Below are 25323 nucleotides of genomic sequence, written 5' to 3' on the forward strand. Positions count from 1 at the left end.
ATGTGGCAACTAGCTAAACTTCAGTGAAGACAGCACCATACAAATGTGAGTTAAATGCTTTAGCATCACCTCACACTGTGTGAATATTTAAATTTTTTGAGATACAAGTGTACAACTGAGGATTACTACCATGCTAAAGCTAGTGGCAACACATCGTGTGCGTCTGAAATGTCAGCTGATAAACAGCAAATGCTTCCATGTAGTGAAATGTTGGTGTGTTTCACTTGAGACAGTACTACACTTTTAAAATTCATACAATTGATGACCGAGTGCATAGTGTATAGTGTAAGTGCATAGTGTAAAGTGCGTCATTTGGGACACAGCTAATATCGGCAAGGGCAACCCAAACACAGGCAATTGCCAGTGCAACCCAAACAGGCCAATCAACTTACTACAACTTGAGAGGTAGGGGGATTGTCTGTTGCTAGGTAACCATTGCCATAGCCATGGGGTCTCCCGTCATTTATTATTGGCCGCTTGGACCTTGGGGTGTGTTTTGTTGGTTTCAGAGAGAAAGTACAAAGAGCAACATGCATAAAAAGAAGGATCATATTAATTTATTCTTAGTCTTATTTATCAAAAATTTTACATATTACCTTTTTAAGTTATTGAACAGTAGTAATTATCTGACATATTTGGGTGTTTCTTCAACTTCGGGAATTAACAATATGGAGTTCTAGAAAGTAAAGTCTCATTAAAAAATGTTTCACATGCTGAATATTTTTTTTTATTTGAATTTGAAATCCAAGTGTATGCACATGCATCACAAGAGATTTGTGTATTTTTTTAAGTCATGGAAATTTCCACCACTGTGTCATTTCTGCCACATCCACAAAAATTCGTTTTCTCTTGAAAACACATTCATTTCGCCATGTTTAGGCCTCTCGTCCATAATAGAATGACATTCTCCTCCACCAAAAACTGTGTTTCAACATCTGGAAATTGAAAACGAATTGGTGTGCATATGGTTTCAATTCTGCACTGTTTAATATAAAGCAGACGCTATTTGCTCTAAGTGTAAAAAGCAACTAAAAGCTTCTTCATTGCACTAAGTGCAAATAGTGGCAGATACTGTTACACCCTTGTTTAAATACACATGCAGTGTTTTTATTTTGTTTATTTAGAGTCCCACAGTCACCAAACCCTGGGCCAAAGCTTAACCCTAACCTAACCCGACCTTCACTGTGACCAAATCACTGCGAGGATTCACTTTAAATTATTATTATTAGAAGTATTACAGGAAATAGAGGACAAAGGCAGGATTCAAACCTGAATCCTGAATCAGCATGACAAAGCATTTTCAAACCGTCGTAACACCCTGAGCTACTACAGTTTGTCATAAACTCATGTGTTTCCAATAGATTATCGGAGTGCAAATAGTCACTCCTTCTCCGTTCTTTTAACCCACTAAACATCTAACCTATTAACTATTTCAACGTATCTTACCCATCACAAAATATGCTAGCCTTCATTTGTCCAGCAGTTGACCCCAAAGTAATTTGCTGTTGATGTCTTGAGCTTGGACTCAGCAATGTTGGGCGGAGTTAGTGTAAATAACTTCTGCCAACAAGATGCACTTAGTGTAAATAGATACTCCGTTATTATAATTCAGTGGTGGAAATGACAGTCATTGAAATTACATTTGTAACGTTTTTTTAAACCTTGGACTTGTGAATACTAATTTTATAGCTAACATTTTACATCCCAAATACACACAATTAAATCACATGGTAAAAAGTTTCCAAGTCAGTTTTTATGTGATCTTCATAAAGTATAACAAAGAGAAAAGTTGAAATCTGTTAATAAAAATGAACCCCTGGGACTTGAGATCGCCTGAAGTTGAAGAAACACCCATTTCAAGTAATGCTAAATTCTCAACGTGTTTATAAAGCCTGTCAGATATCTTCTAGGGTTTTCTGAATGATATTATCCTTATTCTCCTTTACCTGTGTGTTCTATCATTCAGATGGGTACTAAATCCCAACCAATCTTCTGCCAAGTAACATTTATGCCCTCTTACCTTTCCACAGTTAATGTTTTCCCCTAACTTTTCCTTCTCCTTCCAATCATTTTTCTTATTGGTTTATTCTTCTCCTTATAGAGCTCGCCTTATAAAGTCCAAAAATCCAGAAGAAAATTCGCTTTTTGAGCCATGGGTTCCCTTGGGAATTTCCAAATGGCTTTTATAATGGGGGTTTTCAATGTATGAGTTAAATAAGGTCTGTTGTAAACATTACTTGAAGAAACTTGGGCGTTTTGTTCTACAACATAAATTTAACAAAGTCATACCTCAGATGTGAATTTTGAATAAAATAAATAATAATTATGTTGCCAACATGTTGCTAAATATGAACTAAACTGAAAAACCCCATTATAAAAAACCATAGGAATTCCCAAGGGAACCCAAGTCGAATTAGCTTTCTGGGCTCGCCTACAAATTGACGTCACAGCTAAACAGCTCTATTGGCTTTTCGCTCCTCTTCTCTCTTACCGGTCTCTCTCTCTCTCAGTAGGGTCTGTTGGCATCTTTCGGTCTTTTCAGTTGCACTTTGAGTCTCTTCATGCCAATCTGAAATCCATTCATGGCCTGGATGGCTGTCTGAGCACTCCCTGGGTTATCAAAGCTCACAAAGCCTGAGAGACAGACAGAGAAATGGGAATGAGAATAATGTTTACACATGAGAATGGAGAGGAAGAGGAAGAAACAGATATTTTGAAGGAAAATTAGTGATTGCATGTGGTTGCCAGGGCTTGCTCTGTGGTTGCTAGGGTATTCCGCACCTGGGGTCTTCTATACCTGGATGTTTCTATAGAGCATGGCACTAGCCATGCCAAGGTTGTGGGTTCAATTCAAAGTTTTTTAAAAGCATCTGGCAAATGAACATTATTTGTTCTGATTGGTTGCTTACTGGCTCATAAACCCACCCCAACGTATTAAGTTATGCTACGTTGTGTTGTGATGTGCTCTGCTATGCTATACTGTGCTATTTGTTATGATATTCTGGTCTCTAGATATGGCTCAGTCTTTGTAAGCCTATGGGATTGTTGGAAGGTCAGTATTTCACTTTTATTCATCATTCTTACCGAAGCACTTGCTCTGATTGGTGGCCCGGTCAACAAACACTTTGGCAGAAATGACGTTACCGAACGGCAGAAACATCTGCAACATTTCTGAGTCAGTGAACTCCTCAGGCAAATGATAAATGAAGACGTTACATCCTTCAGGACCTGCAAAATACACACAAAAACAAATTAGACTGAAACAAAGCATTGGCAGACATAAAAATAAGTAGTAACAGTAATATTCAATCTTACATACACCGGCCCCAAAAGTATTTAAACACTTGAGCCACAGTCTTTGTATTACACAACAGATTCGAAAATAAAAATGGTTTAGAGAAGTGAAATTAGCTCTGAGAAAAGATGTAGCATCATTTGTTTGCTGCTTGGTTTGATGTTTTGTTATCTGATGCAATGTACTTCCTACATTTTTAAGTGTGACTTTAGTGTCCAAATGTGTCTAAAAAATATTTGGAGGCCACTGTATGATTCATGAAAATTCATATTTGATTAATAATTAAATCAATAATGTTCTGTTTGTAATTAAGAAATATGTCTCCTCAAAGACTAACTTTTGAGGAAGTACACAAGTTACATCACCTTCTCGCTGTTGCTGGGCAACCAGGGTGGGTTGCTGAGGATATGGCTGGCTAAATAATCCGTATGCAGTTGGGTAGGCTGCTATAAAATGCAGAGATGTCGACACATGATGACTGAGAAACAATTACTGATCCAACACAAAATAAAGTCCATTACAGACCTGTATAATGCTGCATGCCTGCATACGCCTGCTGGAGTGGATCTAATGCTGTGACTGGACTCTGGGCTGGAGAGAGCAGAAAGAGAGACTGAAGAAAATGCGAGTGGTGTTTGACCACGCAAAGCTCATCGCCATGACGCTTACTGGCCCTAGTGTCTTTATGATATTCTGGTCTCTATATATGGCTTTGGTCCATCCTTCTGTGCAAGTCTACTGGAAAAATCCCATGATTTATTTTTATAAGGGAATTGATTACAGATAATTTATAATCCTTTTAAGACAGACCTACCGTGAGCAATGGTAAATGCCTCTGTTGAAGCCATCCGTTCACTTCATTTCAACTTCCTTTCTAAAACATTGTGTTTAATAGCATAACTCCTGATAAAGAACTACCCTTCCCATAATCCTGAAGAGAAATCTACCAATCATAACAAAGAAACCACCGGCAAAAGATTTCTGCAGCGATCACCCACTCCCATTATGCACCGTGAATGAATGAGTGGATCTCCCTACACTCTCAAACTACTATACATCTGAATATTTTTAAATTAACTTATATTATTACAATAAAATATATTGTTTCTATTCCTCACAACTTTACAACTTAAATGTATATATCTCCATATATTTAATTCAATTACGCCATTCACAATGCTTCGTGTGATTGTAGTTCATTCCCTCATTTAAGACGTTTAGTACACAGTCTTTAACCTTTGTCTTTTTGTCCCATTTTAAACAAATTTTCTGCATCAAATCAAAGTTTTTAATGTTGTGATGCACATCAGAGCTGGTTGGTTTGGTTCATTTGGCTTAGAACTCTTTTATGAAGGATTTTATGAACATTTATTGGAAAAATACTTCCTGAACCAAGACAGCTGAAATGCTTGACTGCTTGCCTCACCTTGATATGGATAGACACCATTGGTGTAGATTTCAGATGTTGGCTGTCCATTGGCCGTTGCCGGTACAGGACTATAGCTGTTGACTCCAATTGGTGAAAGAAGAGCAGACATGGGTGTTGCCGCAATAGTAGGTGGGGTATTTGCACCTAAACGTTTCAATCCAATCACAGAGGAGAGAGGAGTTTAGACTAACAAGCAACAGACTTGTCAAAGGTCATGAAAATTTGAGTTTTATGTCTGATAGCTTTGAGTTCATCTTTATGCTATTATGCTCCTAAACGCTGATAAAATCTAATTTGAGCAGATTAACCTATTAAACATTCTTTGTCTTACCTAGCATTCAGGGCATATACACATTTTATATATACATAAGGTGTATACACAATTGCGTATACACATTTTAGGGTAAGCTTTGTGTATTTGTGGCTAATTTAGAGCAATTCTCCTGAAGTTTCAGTCACTTTATACTTTTAGTAACTTTTAGACGTTGAGTTGCTAATTTAAGAGGTGGACATAGCACTTGTTGTAATATATAAAGTACCCTGATTGCTGTTGACAGGAGAAGCATTTTTTTTCAGTTAGAGTAAACAATAAACATTAATATTTTTAGCACAAATGCTAACTGTTGTTTATCAGTCTCAATCAAAAATCTACACACACACACACACACACACATCTGAGATGATGCACTCCAGAGCACCTAAGATCGCTTAGTACCCCACCACAGTCCCTCGCTCTCTCAGTTGGAATGTGGAACTGCTAGTCAGCTGTCAACAAAGCAGACTTATTCCCTGCCTTAGCAACTAAGTAAAAACTCAATGTTTTGGCTCTGACTGAGACAAGGATTGGCACAGAAAACACTGCGACTCCTTTAGCTCTCTCTAGCGACTTTAGTTTATCCACACCCCATGTCAGAATGGGCGGGGTAGAGGAACTGATTTGCTCATTCTCTACTCATGGATATTTTCTCCCCTCTCATCTCTCAGCAATAATATATTTTGAATATAATGCCTTAACTTCCACTAATCTAGCTAAATTCACTTTTTGGTCCTCTATCATTCTCCAGGTTAACTAGACAACTTCATCGAAGCCCTAGATGTGCTGCTATCCTCATTCCCTGAGGATGGCACTCTGCTGATTGTCCTTGGCGACGTCAACATATACCTAGACAAACCTCAACCAGCTGACATTTTAGCTCTTATGACCTTGTTTGATCTTACAAGTATGTGCACCCATGCAACACACACAGCAGGAAAATAACTAGACCTCATCGTTACCCATAACTGTATCTCTAATAATCCTCTTGTTACTCCTATGCGTATCATGTTCTCTCATACAGTTCTCTGACACTCTCCCTTCTTTCCAACCACTCACTTCTCCTCTGGTCTCCTTCAGCCTTAACCTCTGTTCTCTCTATACTCTCAAATGCTCTTTGCTCAACGTTAACTTCTTGCCTTGATAGTGTCTGTCCTATTACCTCCAGACCAGCACGTGCAAAACCCTCTAGCCCCTGGCTGTCGGAGAGACCACTGCATTAAGGTCAGGGCTGCGAAGAGGAGATGGAGCACGTCAAAAGACTCTGCTGACCTGAGCAAGTATCAATCTCATCTCTCCTCTTTCTTCTCTTGTGTTTCTGCTGCTAAGGTTGACTATTACAAGAATAAAATAAGTGAAACTTCATATTCCCAGAAACTGTTTGCAACTTTCTCTTCTCTTTTCTATCCTTCCCAACCTCCTCCCACTACTTCTCTGACTGGTGATGAATTTGCCACATTATTTACTGACAAAGTGACAATCATCAGCAGGCAGTTTTCTATGCCACACACACAACCACTCTCTACCCTCATCCCATCCTCTGTTTTTCTCTTTCTCTCCATCTCTGAGACTGATGTTTCCAAAGTGCATCTTTCTAACTGTCCAACCACCTGTCCCCTTGACCCGTATTCCCTTCAATCTTCTGCAAGCTCCCTCCATCAATCTTGCCCGCACTCACACAATCAACACATTTCTTACAACTGGAAACGTTCCCAACACATTTAAGCAGGCTTGAGGAACCCCACTGCACAAGAATTCAACAATTACCCCACAGTAGTCTACAACTACTGACCAGTCTCTCCCTCCTACCTTTTCTGGTTAAAACTCTTGAGGGTTGTTTTCAACCAGTTGACTGCCTTTCTTTCACAGAACAACCTTAGAATCAGTCTAGCTTAAAAAAAGGACACTCAACGGAGACTGCTCTCATGTCAGACCCTCTCAGACCTGGTTAACACAGGAACTGCGCTGGGATGGTTTGAGTCATACCTCACACACAGATCTTTCAAGGTCTCCTGGAGAGATGTCCAAGTCCCACCAGCTAACCACTAGTATTCCTCAGGAATCAGTGCTTGGACCCCTTGTCTTCTCAATCTACATAAATCCACTCTGAGGATCATTAATGCACATGGCTTTTACTACCATTGCTACCAGATGATACGCAGCTCTAACTGTTATTCCAGCTTGACGACCTCAGAGTGTCAACTCGTATAGTTGACTGCCTTTCGGAGATCTCGGCCTGGATTAAGGAACGCCACTTTCAGCTCAACCTTGCCAACAAAGAACTCCTTGTGATCACAGCCAACCTATCTGTTGACCACAACTTCACCATTCATCTTGGTTCAACTACACTAATGCCAACCAGGACAGCCTGGAACCTGGGAGTTCCCAGTTCTCATCAACCGTCCAGTCTTGCAGGTTCACACTTTACAACATCAGGAAAATTAAGCCACTGCAGATGGATCACAATACAGCAGTGCGTCTGGTCTTAAATTAACCAAAGAGGGCTCACGTCACTCTTTATTTTTACATCACTGGCTACCTGTAGCTGCCTGCATCAAATTCAATGCTTTGAATCTGGCCTTCAGAACAGCCAATGTAACAGCACCCTCTTACTTCAATTCACTCCTACAGGTCTATGTCTCCATCGCTCTGTGGTCAATGAATGAGCGGTGCATGATAATCCTATTGCAACTTGGTACAAAGTCCATTTTACACTCATTCACTCTCTCTGTTCCTTTGTGGTTGCATCTCTTGTGTGAGTACTCAACTAGTTCACACTAATGACACTTACAATTTACTAATAATACAAAAAAAATAATTTCCTTGTCTGTCTCTTCTGTGCTAGCTTCTATACTACTCTAGCAACTCGGGGAACTTGGCAGTACGATACTGCAGATATTGGCGCCTGTATGACAAATTGCTTATGTTCTTCATTTGTAAGTCACTTTGGATAAAAGCCTCTGCTTAATGACTAAATGTACATTTTCATCATATAAAATGCTCTCTAGAATAAGAATGTCCCTCCCACTAATACCATCTGACACTGATTGGCAAAATAGCAAGTAGCAAATCATGGTTCGGTGGTGTCTTAAACTAAAGGGCAATTGGCCATTTAAAATAAGGACAAGCCCTTCAAGGTGTACCATCCCAAATTCCTAATTATCATTATTTTGATAAAAGTGATCATCTATGAATGAATTTAAAAGTGGAAATGGTGCTCTTTTAAAAAATAATGGCCCATTAAATTGTAGGACATGTTTTGTATCATATCGCAAGAATCAAATAAATATTATCGTGGCATTCTGACCTCCTTTCCTGAAGAACTAGCAATTATACTGAATACAAAGTGCTGCTGGTATGGCAAAGGTGGGTAATTACTAGAAGAGGGTGTGATTGGAGTGATGGGTGTGGCTATGATGCCATTCGCATTGAGTGCTGCCATCTGCTGCATCTGCATCGCCGCAACTGTTGGAACGGATGAGAAGTAGGCAGACTGTGCCACCAATGCCTGCTGCTGGACCAGCTGGGAAAGGGACTAACAGAGAGAGAGGAAAGAGTTATCGTTTTGAATTTCAACATATGTTTGATTGTTCATGAATTCACTTGCAAGTCAACGATGAAATGCAAACATCAATATAACCTAATGCGGCATTATAAGGAGCATTGTGTAAATAAATGGCTCTCAATTGGTTTTGCTTCAGGACTGATTTAACAGTGGACATCAAGTGGCAGTCTGACACAACACAAAACCCTTATTTAATGTAGAATGGGTCATATTCTCTTTTACCTTGCATAGTTTTGTCATGGTTTTTGAGGATGATGGCATATCATGCAACCTTTACATGTTCGCATCTGCCTAGTTTGGTTAGATTCTAGCAAGTGACAGTTGAATTTGAAGCAAATACCATAGAGTTTGATTGAACATCCAAACCTTTGATGTCAACAACAAAGATCAGAGAATCATTTTCTCCTCCTATATACATCTACTTATGTTGCTATCATAAATGCACATTATGTGGTTAGTAGCCTTTTATTATTTAGCTTTGTTTGTCAGAACAGACCTAGTAGAGCTGTTTGCTGTGTGCTATGTTAGAAAAGGTTCATGGCTGCTGATATCTGTAGATGTTAGTGTGACTGGTTTAAATGATCCCCAGGGGTCTTTCCTTAAATACATCAGCTCTGTGTTCTCTCTCCAGCTGAGTCAAATCAGGCTGTCCGCCTTCCTGTCTGTTTTTATGTTTGTCCAAAGATTTGGGAACTATTACGCTAATTTTGGATATTGGTTTTGAAGGTTAAGAGGAAGGACTTTGCAGGAGGCTATTAAGCACTGATATGCATGTTATGGATTTTTCAACTGTGAAAGATGCAAAACTCTGCAAAAGTCACAGATAATAAATTATTCTATTCTATTGTGTTTTTTCTGCCATGTGTGAAGGTATATTGTGAATGTACTCTTTTATGAGTATAAATTTGAAATGGGACAATAATTATAATGGGTAAAGCCTACAGTATGTGTGCATTCAATGAAAGACTAATAACAATAACAAATTGTTAAATGTTGACATACTGTCATTGCATCCAAATGTTAATAATTCACACTTGAATTAGAGGTTATATTTTAATAAAATTGAATACATTTTTTTTTACAAGATATATTATCAGCATAACAATTTGAGTGAAATGTTGAAAAATAAAATGGACATGAATTTGAAAATGTCTTTTTCAAGGCATAATTTAAACGTTTGAATTGTTTTCAGTGTGGACATTTAAATCGTTCTGTATGAAGAAGTATGAATTTTAGCATTCTACTCAATCTGCATGCCTGCTGTTGATATATCTGATTTTGTGCATGTATTATTATAACTGTGTGTGTTGTACTCACTGCTTGTGTGTAGGCATTGTATGTGTTAAAGTTTAGCGTCATTGGACTGAAGACACCCAGCTGGGAGGCCACCTGCTGCATACGCCGAACACCTCTCTCTTTCTCTGTGTCTGCAAACTTCACCACTAGACTGGAGGATGCGCCCTTATTAGAACAAAGAGAGATAACAATGAGTGAAGGGAAGAGAAGAGAAGAGAAGAGAAGAGAAGAGAAGAGACTCACGGGTAGTGTACGACTCCCATGCAGACTGTTAACGGCAGCCTGGGCCTCTGCATGACTTTGGAATTTCACAAACGCACAACCTGCCAACATATCAACCTGTTAATACAACCTGTAATTTCAGCAAAATATAGACATCCAATTGTGTGTTTCTGTGTTGATTGAGTTTGTGTGAGTGTGTATTTGTTTATGTTACATGATGTCATCCATCTCAGAGATTATACCATGTGTATTGCTGAATATGAGTAAATGTCTTAGTGTGTGTGTGTGTGTGTGTGTGTGTGTGTGTGTGTGTGTGTGTGTGTGTGTGTGTGTGTGTGTGTGTGATCCCCACCTTTGCTGGTTCCATCAGGTCCTCTCAGCACTGTGCACTCGTCAATGCTGCCGAATGGTTCAAACATCTTACTCACATCCTCATCAGACTGCTGTTTTCCCAACATCCCCACAAACAACTTCCTGTCCTCTGAACAGAGAGACACATGAGAAAGATGGTCAAGTTCACTTTACATTATTCAACATTTTCACAATTTAATGGTACATTTTCAAAACTCTAAACTCCAACCTGAACACGTAGTTCTTTCAGAACCTGCTCTAATGCTTTCATCATATTTGTGCATGTTTCCTTTCAGATTATTGTGACATGTAATGATAAGATCATTTGGTGTAATCAACATAACATAACCAAATGTTTTTCTTCCAATTTAGACATTTTAACAATCATTTAATTCAATAGCAAACAATGCAAGAAACAGTTCATGTTTCAAACTGGCCTTAAAGACGTTGCATAAAAAACTGTTACTGTACTCTTAAGTCACATTATGACATCCTAACATGCCTAAATTACTGTAAATTCATAATGCCTGAAATATCAACCCAATTTATAATCAAATATGTTTTGAGTATCACAGCATACTGTACCTTTTTTAGATTGGGGTAAGCTAATATAGTAGCCTCTCTCATAGTAGAAAATTATGGCACAGATCTCACAACACAACAGTCAAAAGTGGCAAAGGGGGTGAGAGTTTCCAAGTAGGTATAGCTGCAGGCCAGAGATCTCCAAATGGGGGAAGAATCTCCAAAAGTTGATGGGGTTACTCTAAAAGGGGGCGGGTTAATCCAAAAACTGGTTATGCCAAAACCAACAGGGGGCGTCACTTCCACAAGGTTAAGGTTAGGGAAAGGTCACTATATCTTTGCTAGTGGTTTGGAGCTCCTACACCTTTTTGGAGCTCTGCCTGCTGCTATATCTTTGCTAAATCAGAGTTTGACCTCTCTGACAGGCCTTCAGTACTTTCACTCTCCAGCAGAGGGCAGGGTGAACTTCCAAAACCTTCAAATACAATGTTTGGAAGCCACCGCCATAATAATAATCATTATAATTATTATTATTTTTATATTATTATTTACAGTTCCATTAAATTTTTTTCTATAATGAGATTGCAACTTCAACTGAATAAAAGTCTCAAAAGTTATTAAAAATGCATAATTGCATTCACATCCTGTGCAGATTTCAAACTCCAAAGGCTTTGCATTTACATTATTTGTGCAATAAATTACATATATAAAATGATCTGTCTGTATGTGTGTGGAGGGAGTGGGTTAAAACTCCTTGAGTGGAACGCCCCGCTGTTGAGGAATGAAAACAAGGAAGTGCGTGGACCTGTGAAAGTTACGCTGTGCTTTTGCTCAAGTTTTAATAGCATTAAAACCGAACTTTAAAAACATTTTCATTAAATGTTTACATTAATTCCGGTGTTTAAGGAAAAAAAGTATCCAGTTTTGGGAACATCAAATCGTTGTTGTGCATTACTGCGAGTTGAGTGAAACGCGTGACTTCTTGGATTATTGTGCTCAAAAACGCAGGTATAAAATGTTTCACTTCACGATCATTATTAAAGGTTAATAGTATTTTAGAATACGGAGTCTCATTGATCTGCCACTGTGGTTTGGAGATAGCTAGAATGATTTTATGTTGATTGAAGGTGGAAAAAGACGCACACAGCCAGGCGTCAAACGACTCCCTCACGTTAACCTGTACTTAAAGGAATAGTTCACCCTAAAATGAAGATTTGCTGATAATTTATTCACCCTCAAGCCATGTAAGATGTATATGACCTTTCTTCATCAGAACAGGATTTAAGATTTTTAGGAATGTATCAGGTTTTTAGCTTCATCCAATGCAAGTGAATGGACAGCAATTTTTGACAGTCCAAAAAGCACACTTAGTCAGCGTTAAAGTTATCCACGTGACTCCAGTCGATTAAGTATGTCTTATGAAGTGAATCGATACGTTTGTGTGAAAAATGAATCGCTAATTAAAACGTTTTTAACTTTAAATCTGTGCTTCTGCCAGCTCTCTGTAGCTGTTTGAATTTACCTAATTCTCACAGGAAGTACGCTCCTCTGTGGTAAACTGAGCAGAACTTCTGAATTCTCGCGTGATGTAAGCTCCTCTGTGGTAAACAGAGCGACGTGAGGATTCAGTGTTTACAGGAACACAAATGTATTGATTCACTTCAGAAGACATTACTTGATCGGCAGGAGTCGTGCGGATGACTTTGATGCAGACCAGGACCGTAGCAAAGTAACCTGGGCCCCCTGACTGTTTTTTGCTCTGGGCCCCTTTCCTATTAAAAAATACAGTTCAGAATTTGTTGTGGGTCCCCCTGGACTTTTGGGCTCCTAGAAGCGTTACCAACTTTCACCCCACTAGCTAAGGCCCTGATGCTGACCAAGTGTGCTTTTTGGACCATCAAAAATTGGTGTCCATTCACTTGCATTGGATGAAGCTAAAAACCTGGGATACATTCCTAAAAATCTTAAATCCTGTTCTGATAAAGAAAGAAGGTCATATACATCTTACATGGCTTGAGGGTGAATACATTATCAGCAAATTTTAATTTTAGGGTGACCTATTCCTTTAGTCTCATCTCAACCTGTCTGCGCTTCATCTAAATATCATGATTTGTAAAATGTATTTCCTCAAAACAGTTTTGAGGTTAATTGATCTTGTGTCATTGGAAAATCGTGATCTGTGATAATTCTATCATGTTAGATATTAAAAGTTAGATGTCCATCTGTTAATGGGGATTTGTTGACACAGACATGTATTTAGATTTATGGATTAATAATATTGTTTTTATTTTGAAGTGAAAAGGTAAAGTTATATCTTTTGGCATGTTGTAAACAATGATTCTAATTTATGGGGTTGTTGGTAAATAATTCCATGTGTTAGGTGTACATTACAAGACTCTTCACTATTCATTATAACCAATAGGCTAATTGAGTGGAATTCAATCTGAATTTATAGTATGGTTAATATGACATCCATTCAATAAAAAATATGTCCATCTAAATACTGTAAATATATATATATATATATATATATATATATATATATATATATGCGTACCTTTCAGAGTTATTGAATTATTCAACTTATTTGTGAAAATACATAATTACATAAAATATTTCATTTAGTTGTTTACATTAAATGACAAAATACATAATGAAGAATGATATCAAATGTATTTTATGAATTATTAAAAATTCAGAAGATAACCGAAGATGGACCGCCTTTAGCATTGATTACGGCACGCATTCGTCATGGCATACCCATTGTTTCAATAACCTTATGCAATGTCACAACATTTATTTCTGTCCAAAGTCTTGAATTGATGATGGGACAGTCAAACCACCCCTTAATTTCTTCTCCAGCACATCCCAAAGACTTTCAATGGAGTTAAGATCAGGACTCTGTGGGGGCCAATTCATGTGTGAAAATGATTCCTCAAGCTCCCTGAATCACTCTTTCACAATTTGAGCCAGATGAATCTTGGCATTGTTGTCCTGGAGTATGCCCGTGCCGTCAGGGAAGAAAAAATCCCTTGATAGGATAACCTGGTCATTCAGTACATTCAGATCTGCTCACTTCATTGTATTGCTGCATAATGTTGCTGAGCCTCGAACTGACCAGTTGAAGCATCTCCAGATCTTAACACTGCCTCCAGAGGCTTGTACAGTGAGCACTGTAAGTTCTCGTCACATTGTGCATGTGGAAATGCTCTTACTTCCACTATTACACATAGTGTACTGTCGATTTTTTGTGATGTGACTTAGTGTTTTAGTGACTCTGATCACGATCATTCAAGATGTATTCCTTCCACATTTCTTCCACGAAGCTGATGGTTCACCACTATTCTTCAATGTTTTAATAATCTGTTGGACAGTTCTTAACCCAATTCCAGTGATTTCAGCAATCTCCTTAGTTGTTCTCTTTGCTTGATGCAGGCCAATAATTTGCCCCTTCTGAAACACAGTAACATAATTTCCACGAACACAGGATACGTCTTCTGACATGATTGTTTAAGAAATGAGAAGCTACACACTGCATCAGTTTGGGTTTAAAGAATTGTTGCCAGCTGAAAAATATCAATCACTGCAATAATGATTCAATCATAGACTCTTAAATATCTGCTTATTGAAATTCAAATGGCAACTTTTTTATTTGCAGTGTAGTTTGATTGTATTTGAAGCGGAGAAGGGTGACTGGCATGAAATATAACAACATTTCTTGATTTGTGTTTCAGTGCATCACCATGAAGGCCACAGGGTGTGCTGAGTTTCTAATCATTATAATTACACTTTTATTTCACAAAGGTATGACACGTTTTCGTTTATTTTAATAAGCATTTTGGTTCAGGAATTACTTTGTTCATGACCATTGTACCATTTTATATCTGTGCACTTTATATCATGTTGCTTTTTCACACTAAAGTTTCTTCAGGGATCATTATCATAATGTCAACAGTGTCTAGTTTCTTTATGCTTAATACAGGTATACAGAATCGACTGTCTTTTCTTTGGTTTGTTTTTCAGGCACATGCTCCCAGAGTATTGAGGCTGTTACTACATTAATAAACCAGCCAGTGATTCTGTCCTGTAAAACCAGCAGCTGTGAGAATGTAGTATGGAGCATGAAATTCCCAACAGAGGCAACTATTGCCAAGTGCCATACACAGACATGCACTTTTGAGGAAGGTTTTCAGGGAAAATTCACAAACAACAAAGAAAAGTTGGTTCTCGTCTAAGCAAAATACAGTAACCTTGGGTTATACGAGTGTGTCTGTGATGGGATCAAACATTTAGTTAAATTAGACATTTTGAGTAAGTCATTACTGTATCTGCCAAAGCTAAAGTAAATATGTTAGTAGTGTCAAGAATTGCATATTAGACCGCAGAAAATTTAATAATATGACTGATTTTGGATTGAAATGTTTTCCCCACAGTTGCTCTAAAAGTGACAGCAGCCGAGTCGGAAATCATCACCCTTCAGTGTTATGCGAACAATGCAAAGGATGTGATGTGGATGCATGATGATAAAAGAGTTCTTCACTACACGATTAGTGGATCCAGACACTGTGAAAGTAGAGTATCACTGGAAGAGGACTGCTTCAAAAGCGCCGACCTCTCTTTGACAAACTCTGGTGTTTGCAAGACAGATGCTGGACTGTACCGCTGCTTTGTCAATGATGAAGCTATTAAAGGATACCCACACGCTTATATGCTATATGTGAATGGTAAGAATGGAAAACGTCATTACAAATCTTGTTTTTAACTTGCATAATATGGTCATACACTTACTGAGTACTTTATTTGGAACTGAGCACTTTATTATTATCCCATCTCACGAAAAGATCGGCAATGGCTGCGTGAGTCACAATCGGTATTTTATGGATTCTCATATGTTTCATATGTCTTCTAAATTATGTGATCAGAAATCACAAGAGCGATATTAAACTCTTATATGCTGTGTTACATATATACAGAAAGAGAGAGGGGCACATATAGAAAAGAATCAGCTATTTAATTTTTTCTGTCAAGTTTGGATTAGCAACTTCTACAATGGATTAGATCATACACTCACCTAAAGGATTATTAGGAACACCTGTTCAATTTCTCATTAATGCAATTATCTAATCAACCAATCACATGGCAGTTGCTTCAATGCATTTAGGGGTGTGGTCCTGGTCAAGACAATCTCCTGAACTCCAAACTGAATGTCAGAATGGGAAAGAAAGGTGATTTAAGCAATTTTGAGCGTGGCATGGTTGTTGGTGCCAGACGGGCCGGTCTGAGTATTTCACAATCTGCTAAGTTACTGGGATTTTCATGCACAACCATTTCTAGGGTTTACAAAGAATGGTGTGAAAAGGGAAAAACATCCAGTATGCGGCAGTCCTGTGGGCTGAAAATGCCTTGTTGATGCTAGAGGTCAGAGGAGAATGGGCCGACTGATTCAAGCTGATAGAAGAGCAACTTTGCCTGAAATAACCACTCGTTACAACCGAGGTATGCAGCAAAGCATTTGTGAAGCCACAACACGCACAACCTTGAGGCGGATGGGCTACAACAGCAGAAGACCCCACCGGGTACCACTCATCTCCACTACAAATAGGAAAAAGAGGCTACAATTTGCAAGAGCTCACCAAAATTGGACAGTTGAAGACTGGAAAAATGTTGCCTGGTCTGATGAGTCTCGATTTCTGTTGAGACATTCAGATGGTAGAGTCAGAATTTGGCGTAAACAGAATGAGAACATGGATCCATCATGCCTTGTTACCACTGTGCAGGCTGGTGGTGGTGGTGTAATGGTGTGGGGGATGTTTTCTTGGCACACTTTAGGCCCCTTAGTGCCAATTGGGCATCGTTTAAATGCCACGGCCTACCTGAGCATTGTTTCTGACCATGTCCATCCCTTTATGGCCACCATGTACCCATCCTCTGATGGCTACTTCCAGCAGGATAATGCACCATGTCACAAAGCTCGAATCATTTCAAATTGGTTTCTTGAACATGACAATGAGTTCACTGTACTAAAATGGCCCCCACAGTCACCAGATCTCAACCCAATAGAGCATCTTTGGGATGTGGTGGAACGGGAGCTTCGTGCCCTGGATGTGCATCCCACAAATCTCCATCAACTGCAAGATGCTATCCTATCAATATGGGCCAACATTTCTATGAATGCTTTCAGAATGCTTTCAGCACCTTGTTGAATCAATGCCACGTAGAATTAAGGCAGTTCTGAAGGCAAAGGGGGTCAAACACAGTATTAGTATGGTGTTCTTAACAATCCTTTAGGTGAGTGTATATTAATAATGAAAAGAGTGGATGTGAGATGGCATTGTCAGCTTTTGAACCTATATGTTACAAAAATGAATGATTATTATTGAAAGTAAGTAGATTAACTGTTCCATGCTTTCTTTTCTCTCTCTAAGAGCATTACTGATGTCTTTACAACACCACAGAAAAGCACATAAACTGAATGCCAGTTCAATGTATCACAATTTGTTATTATTGATATTGATATGGCCTGCTCTAAAAATATATTTTACCTAATTCTGTGTGTTACAATGAGAATATTCATGCTATATTTTATCAGATATCTGAAGGTTTGTAATTATTTACTTTAATTATTTAGTAGTTTCATCAACTTCTACAGCAACATCCTGCTCTGCTCATGATAGAGGACATACCACAGAAGGGCCTGCTTTTCATTTAGTTTTTGCCCAGGGCCCCCAGAGTCCCTAAAATTGCCTTGAGGTGGATGGGCTACAACAGCAAGAGAGCACATCGAGAACTTTATTAGGACCATAGTGTTCCTACTAAACTGCTCAGGGAGTGTATATTAAACCACATTGTGGTAATGAGAATTAGGGGGTCAAATGTGTTTAAATGTTCTGAAAATGATGTCACAATGTCTTGTGTATAATCCAAACGATCTCCTTTGATTCACACAGGGAAACAGTCTAGCCCAGGTGGAAACCATACAGAGTGCAACTCCAATGTGGCAGAAGATCTGATCATTTATAAGTGGGTCATCGTAGGTCTTGTCATCTTGGCTCTTTTACTCGTAACGATACTCTACAAGCTATATTGTATCAAAAGTGAAAATCAATCAAATCGTCTACTGGCTTGTTATCACCATGTGACTTCAACCTGTTCAGGAGAGTCAGAATGGCATTACTGATAATAACCTTAAGATTTCCAATACCAAACCTTTTTAATCTGCCAGAATGAAATCCTGGCATCTTATTCTTTTATTTTGCATTTTAGTCTGAACTAGGTATGTGCCAGGGTGGTTGACCAATCGACTAGTTGATTAGTATGGTCAACAACTAACATTAATATTTTAGTTGTGCTGGTTTTAAAGGGTTACACCCAAAAATGATAATTCTCTCATGATTTACTCACCTTTAAGCCATCCCAGATGTGTATGACTTTTCTTCATCAGTAGAGTTTTATAAGCACATTTCAGCTCTGTGTTCATACAATGCAAGTGAATGGGTGCCATGATGCTGCTGGCTGTTTGATGGTCCAAAAGGCATATTTAGGCAGCATAAAAGTAATACATAAGCAAGTACACCTGCCATCAAAATGATTGGCTACTTTTAGCCTACAGTGCCTCTCATAACAGAACTGTGTGACGTGCTTTCACTCCCAGACATGACATCTAAAGTGTAACCTGCAAACATAAGGTTCTTCTCTAAACCGCAAGTTATTTATTAAATGTAATAAAATACTTTCCCTTGATGTGACTATTTTTTTTCTGTAAAACACATGAGATGGATACTCTGCTTTATTCGCAAATAGATTTTGAGAATATTTATTTTTTTGCATAAAATTTGCTATTTGTATGAAAACGTAGCTACTGTTTTTTTATTTGCACCTTGAGGTAATAAACCACATTGTGGAACACCATGTATTGAAATATTATCACAATATTTATTTTCATATCAATTGATATCGATATTTATCATGGTATACTGTACATACTGGAGTGGTGGTGGTGTAGTGGGCTAAAGCACAGAACTGGTAAACAGAAGGTTGTAGGTTTGATCCCCACAGCCACAACCATTGTGACCTTGAGCAAGGCACTTAAATCCAGGCTGCTCCTGGGGGATTGTCCCTGTAATAAGTGCACTGTAAGTCGCTTTGGATAAAAGCGTCTGCCAAATGCATAAATGTAAATGTTAATTTTGTACCATGTAAGACCTCAAGAACGACTATACCCATAACATGTTTGTTTACAAGTAAACTCAACAGGATAAGGTACCTTTTAATTTAAAATTCAAGAAGTATACTCAATTTAGGATTTAATCCTACATAAGGTGTTTGACCTATTTTAGATTAAATTTCACCAATTTCATCGTCTTCAGCAGATGTTTAACTCCACTTAAAGACTTTCTTGTGAAGCTCCACACTCCAGAAATTGGTGGTAACAGACTATTTAGCAGAGATGGGCCACTTCTATTAAAATGAATGGGATAAATTGGAACAATTTGGGATAAATTTGGGATAAATTAGGCGGGACTTCCTTTTTGAAAGGAAGTCCCGCCTAACAGGTAAAAGAGTCAATCACCTTTTATACAGACATCGCCTGCCAATCAACTTGAGAACGCGCATGTGCATTAGCTATACCAGCGGTAAAAATAGCTTTTAGGAAAAGAAGCACAATTTATGATTCCAAGTGTTGTCAGATATTACAGCTGATTTTAAATACGTCCTTTGATCATAATCTTGACCCACCGTTTTGGAGATTTTGGTCTTTCCCCATTCAAGAAGATAGGAACTGCACCCAAGAGCATTCCAAAGATGGCCGCCAGTGGACTGACTTGCTAGAAAGACTTTGGCAGTAATGCACCATAAACTGGATTGCCAACCACTAATAAACATCACAACAAGAAGAAACACTTTCTTGCCTGTGACAGCACTGTGGATCAACTAAATAGTACATAACTAAACAGCAATGGTGTTGATGTTGTGTTCAGTTGAGAGCTGTATTGCATTGCTAGGTGCCAAGTACCGGCTACCTAGCCTTATTAATGGTTTATGCAACAGCAGGGCTATGTAGCCACTAGCCTGCTAATACTTCCTAACTGGCTGATTTCATGACTGTGATTCAGTTAGCTAGTTGTGTGTATAATTTTACCACACTGCTGGTGTATTTAGCGACACACACCTGATCTGATCATCTATGTAGAACATAGGCTAAATATAGAAAATTACTTAAAAGTTTATCATCGATATCTAGGAATTTTTTTCTGTCTATAAATATATGGATATTGTTTTATCGCCCAGCCCTATGGACAGGCTAGGCAGTCTGGCATGTTTCATTGATCAGATTGAACTGTTTTACTGAACTTGGTCTTGTCAGTTTATGATTTTAGTTCTTTTTATTTTTCTTTGATTAGAAAACTGTATGGGCCTAAATTATCACTGCTAAACAATGAATCCGTTTTCCTTCATGCTAGATTGCTACTTTTTAAAGGATTAGTTCACCCAAAAATAAAAAATTCTGACATCATTTTCTCACCTCTACAATGACGTGAATGGCAGCTGAGGCTGTCAGATCCTAACATTCTGCCTAACATCTCCTCTTGTGTTCCACGGAAGAAAGAAAGCCCTACAGGTTTGTAAAAACATGACGGTGAGTAAATAATGACAGAAGTTTTGGGTGAACTGTTACTTTAAGTTAAGCTACACAGGTTAAACAGCCTATGAGGATGTGTACACGTACTTCAATAGACAATTGGTAATTTATGAACTATCAAGGAAAACAAGAGGAAAGAGAAGAGGAGAGCTGTGAAGTGTGAAGGTGAGACTGTATAATAAGAAAATAGCTTTTAAAATGCCACAGTGATTTAGGAAAAGGGTGTTTAGAATGGAAACTGATGTTTTACAGTACCTCCTCTCCCCTCACTGTCTGCAGGCTTCACCTGAATGGGTCGATTCATCTGGAAAATAAATCATAATAGTCAAAAAAGTAATGAAACAATGTGTCAGATATTCAAATTATATTCAATAACCATACAACAGTACATAGGCTATGTTCAGAATGGAACACAAGCTTACTAACTCAATACTGCAAATTGAACTGTGGTTGGTTGCTTTACTTGTCGGTCAGACGTTCTCTTCGTATGTAAGTGGTTGATTCTAGGACAGAATAAGCTGCAAAATGTATGAGACTTTATGCTGATTTCCATATGCTCTTTAACATATAGATATATCTTTTAAAGGTTTAACCTTTGAAATCGCTGCCATTCTGCACCTAAACACTCACACACTGTAGAGCGATAAGCTTTAGAATGATGGCCATCTGATCAGGATTACACAGACAGTGGATTACACTGAAGACTCAGTGTGTGTGTGTGTGTGTGTGTGTGTGTGTGTGTGTGTGTGTGTGAGAAATCCTTCCAGTGAAAAGGGAGGAATATAGGTAGGTTTGGAATCACTGCAAATAGTGACATTTGTGACAGTGTCCGCAGCAGTCATCAAAACAGATTGTAGCTAAACTGCAGGATCGGGAATAGACTGACAGCAGCTGTAATACTATTAGTAATAATCTGGATTCAATACAAGTTAAGCTCAATCGGCAGCATTTGTGGCAAAAGTGTTTCAAATGTATAGCCAAGAGATGTAATCAATATGTGTGATAAATCACTTACTAAACTGTATAGTTATATCCAATTTTACAACTGTGCGCTCTAGTAATTCATTACATTTAATATCAGAGACACATTGGCTTTAATTTTTATGTCTATTTTGCACCAATTTCCCCACAGATTACAACTTTGTTCTCTTAAACACTGTTTTTGCAATATTCCAATTTCCGCATAAATTAAATTCGTACCTTAGAGGGAAACATGATTACATTAAGTTAAGAGACATTGTGCAACACATGTTAACACAGTTTTTTAAAGGGGTTGTGACATGAGGAATCACATTTTTGTTGACATATAAGAGGTCATTGTACTACAAAACATACTGTATGTTTCAGAACTGAAAACATCTTCCTTAATAGAAAAAGAGCATTTATTTAAACCAAGCTGCAAAAAGGTCTCCTTTGGAATTTGTGGAACTTGTCCCGGTCAAATACATCTGCATATGCCCTTGGCCCCGCCCACCGATGCTCAGTCAGTCAGTCAGTCAAACAGGTGAAGAGGAGAGAGACAGGCCTGTCATGGGAGATTCATCCTAAGTGGACTTACACAGGAAACCTTCATTTGTCTGTCTGGATTTAAATGTTTTTTTACATAAACATGCACAGACAGATATCTTTGACCGCTTCATTCATATTTCGGGCCACTTTTAAAAGACGTGGTGTCAAGTTACAACTCTGAAGAGGAGAAGCTCTCCGTCATTCAGATGTTGCCTCCTGCTGTTTTGAGCACAAACGCATCATGGATGCTTTCTTTCACCCATCTGTGCTATTTTTAGTTGATGGTATGATTAAAGATGTGCAACGGTACTGCTATTGAAGGATGGGACAGTTAAAAGCACTTGGATGCGATCACAAAAAAACTTGAGTAAACAGTTTCATTCATGAATATTTCATATGTCATCATGACTGACATGCTGACACCCTGCTTACAACGGGCACATCCGTTGACACGACGTGATAAAACGGCTTGAGGCTGTTTACACCGGGCGTGTCGACACTAACTTTCTAAATAGTTTCTTTGTGTTGTTGGCAGTAGTAGTGCCAGCGCATGCAGTGCAAAGTGGAGCAGGACATCTGTTTACTGTCAGCACAACGCGCCGCAATGGATGCTTCCATGGTAGACAGCATCATTGATTATAATGGGTTCTATTGCTTCTAACACAACTCTTGTGTCTGGTGTAGACAGGGTGTGAGTATTAACAGTTGTGCTTGAGATGAACAGTTTAATATATTCAGATGCAATGTGTTGGCTGTGCGTTATGTGTAAACCCTGACATTTAGTTTTATAATGTTGTGGTGCTTATTCAGTTTGTTCCTATTAAAGAGCAACATGCAGGTTGGACACCCCTATATAGCATAGTGTATGTTGATGATAAAACAACTAGATTTTCTGAACTGGAGTAATATATATTTAGCCATTAACGATATTTTGAGATAAATTGTGATAAAATAACTTCCGCGTCTATAAAGCACTAACCGAAGTGACGATGGGCTGAGGAGTCTGGTCAAGTTCAAGCTCAGGTTACAATGGATGCGAATGAAGAAACCGAGTTCTCCGGTGTGGACGAACATACCTATGATGGCCCACAGGCCTATAATTATGAGCAAATTAAGAGTTAAAATAATTAAAAGTAAGACTTACTCTGCTAAGTCCTCGTTTACGTTGCACAGAATGTCTGCTAACGTTAGCACTTTGTCCTCCAGTCCAGCCCGCGCCAAAATCCGGTGTAAACTTTGACGGTGGACTTGATTCCATCGAGTGCACCGAGGGAACAGCATCAGTAATCAGCCTCACGTGGTCCTTACTCCGAAATCCCATCCGAGACTCCAACAAATCTCCAGGTCGATAATTCTCCGGAGTGAAATGTGCGCCACAAACGACCGAGTGTGTGGTAACAGACGCGGCAGTGAAGTCTGCTCTCTTCACCTGCACAAAAGGCACTCAAGACCGAAAAGCCTTGTTTTTTCTAGAAGGAAAATGATGGACACGATGTCCTGACAGGCTGGAATTCGTGCAACCAGCACAAACTCAATAATTTACCATTATGGCTTCTCTAAAACTTTCTGTACTGCTCTAACTACATCAACACCCACAATGAGAGCTGACCATGAGCTCTTTTGTTTGCCTCGCCTCTACGTCATATGACGCGTTGATAGCGGAAAGGCGTATTCCAGAGCCTAGCACATTTTCATCAAAATCTCTACATCAAATGAGATTTCATTAGTAATTTCTACATATGTGTTTTTAAAAGACCTCTGCAGACAATATAAAGTATTAATTCAGTTATAAATTCAACCTGCATGTTGCTCTTTAAGATTAAAAAATAGCTGTATTTGAGGGGCTGCATGATGTTAGCCAATCAAAACAGTGGGCATTTATGTTTTAAGGAGGCACTTATGCCAAAACCGAGCGTTTCAGACAGAGAGCCAGAGACAGGGTGCAAAATTATAATTTATGATTAAATTCTGACTGTTTTAATGCAGAAAAACTTTACTAACATTATCAGTTGACCTCAGGGAAGATAATAAAACTATTAAAAAAGAGCATTTCATGACCCCTTTAAATGTATACAACAAAGATGTGAGAGCTTTGAGGAGGAGAACATTTTTAGTGAATAACCATTCAAATCGGCCAGTCCACCAGATAAAGCTATCATATGGCTCCAGAAGACTTGGAAGCCATAAGGACTATTTTAATATTACTTTCATGGTCCTTTTTTGTCATTTTGTGTGCCTCTTGTAGCTCAACAACATCCATCATACCAATTTATTTAATGTTTTGTGTAAAAAAGAAAGTCTATCTTTTTTTTAATGACATGAGGGTAAGTACATTTTTTACAACAATTGCTTTAAAAGAGAAATGTGCAGGCAGCCAGAGATGAGAGCAAGTAAGTAGGAGTGAAAAGAGAGAAGACTTCATGCTCGTGCTTCCTGGAGAGTCACGACAAACGCATTTGTAAAACGTCACGCGCACAGCAATGTGCTTAGTCATGGAGCGAGAGAGCAAGAAACAGATCATTTAAGTTTAGGAGGATAATGCGAAGAATCTTGGAATTGTGAAGTGCATATTTCAAATAGTCAATGGTATAAAGGAATTACAGTATGCTGCAATGAGAAATAAGGGTGAGAGAGAACAGTACACAGTGAAGAGTATATAGAAAAAGAGAGAGAGAGGGAGAAAGAGACAGAAGCTGTGTCCAAAAATTGGAACATGCTGCCTTCGGAGACTGAAAATAAGGTGTTTTTCAAACTGTTCTGGGACCAGTTTCTTTAAAAATTCCATTCATTCAAAAACTCTCTCAGTAATGTCATTAACTAATTAGGTAGCAATTCAGCTGCCCAGTTTTCTTGTAGCTTTAAGATCCTTAAAAAAGATACTTCCCTGTCTGTCACTCACTCGACGTTGTGTCAATGAAGTCACACTTGGGAGCCCAAACACCTCTGATATTTGAGAAAAGGCCAATGAAAATAGGAGAGTGGAATTTGCATGCCACTCCCCCGGACATACGGGTATAAAAGGAGCTAGCTTGCAACCACTCATTCAGATTTGTTCTTCTCTGATGAAAAGAAAAAAGCGAGAGTGTTAAAACGGCTATTGGATTTACGGCGCATTACAGCGGGATCTCCCCCTCTCGCACAGATAAGCTTCAGCAGCCACACTTGAGCATATTTAAAGAGA

General features: G+C 38.5%; 1 protein-coding gene across 5 annotated transcripts in view; it reads right to left on the reverse strand.

Moving 5' to 3' along the window:
* The window catches only part of LOC127655527 (CUGBP Elav-like family member 3), a 55203-nt gene that overhangs the window by 10509 nt on the left and 19371 nt on the right, over positions 1–25323 (reverse strand). The window contains exons 4-15 of one of the 5 annotated variants that reach the window (XR_007972051.1): positions 20889–20937; positions 20517–20606; positions 10473–10601; positions 10142–10221; positions 9920–10063; positions 8416–8572; positions 4722–4868; positions 3821–3886; positions 3661–3741; positions 3085–3228; positions 2492–2634; positions 393–483 (exon numbers count right to left, since the gene is read on the reverse strand). Coding sequence is in view for 4 of the 5 variants with exons in the window: in XM_052143410.1 (XP_051999370.1) it covers positions 2507–2634; positions 3085–3228; positions 3661–3741; positions 3821–3886; positions 4722–4868; positions 8416–8572; positions 9920–10063; positions 10142–10221; positions 10473–10601; positions 20517–20606; positions 20889–20937 (1215 nt within the window). In the remaining variant the exon portion in view is untranslated. The remainder of the gene's footprint in view (positions 1–392; positions 484–2491; positions 2635–3084; positions 3229–3660; positions 3742–3820; positions 3887–4721; positions 4869–8415; positions 8573–9919; positions 10064–10141; positions 10222–10472; positions 10602–20516; positions 20607–20888; positions 20938–25323) is intronic. The other 4 variants (XM_052143408.1, XM_052143410.1, XM_052143411.1 and 1 more) reach the window with 4 other exon arrangements.

The sequence above is a fragment of the Xyrauchen texanus genome, chromosome 15 (genome assembly GCF_025860055.1).
Source record: "Xyrauchen texanus isolate HMW12.3.18 chromosome 15, RBS_HiC_50CHRs, whole genome shotgun sequence".
NCBI lineage: Eukaryota > Metazoa > Chordata > Actinopteri > Cypriniformes > Catostomidae > Xyrauchen > Xyrauchen texanus.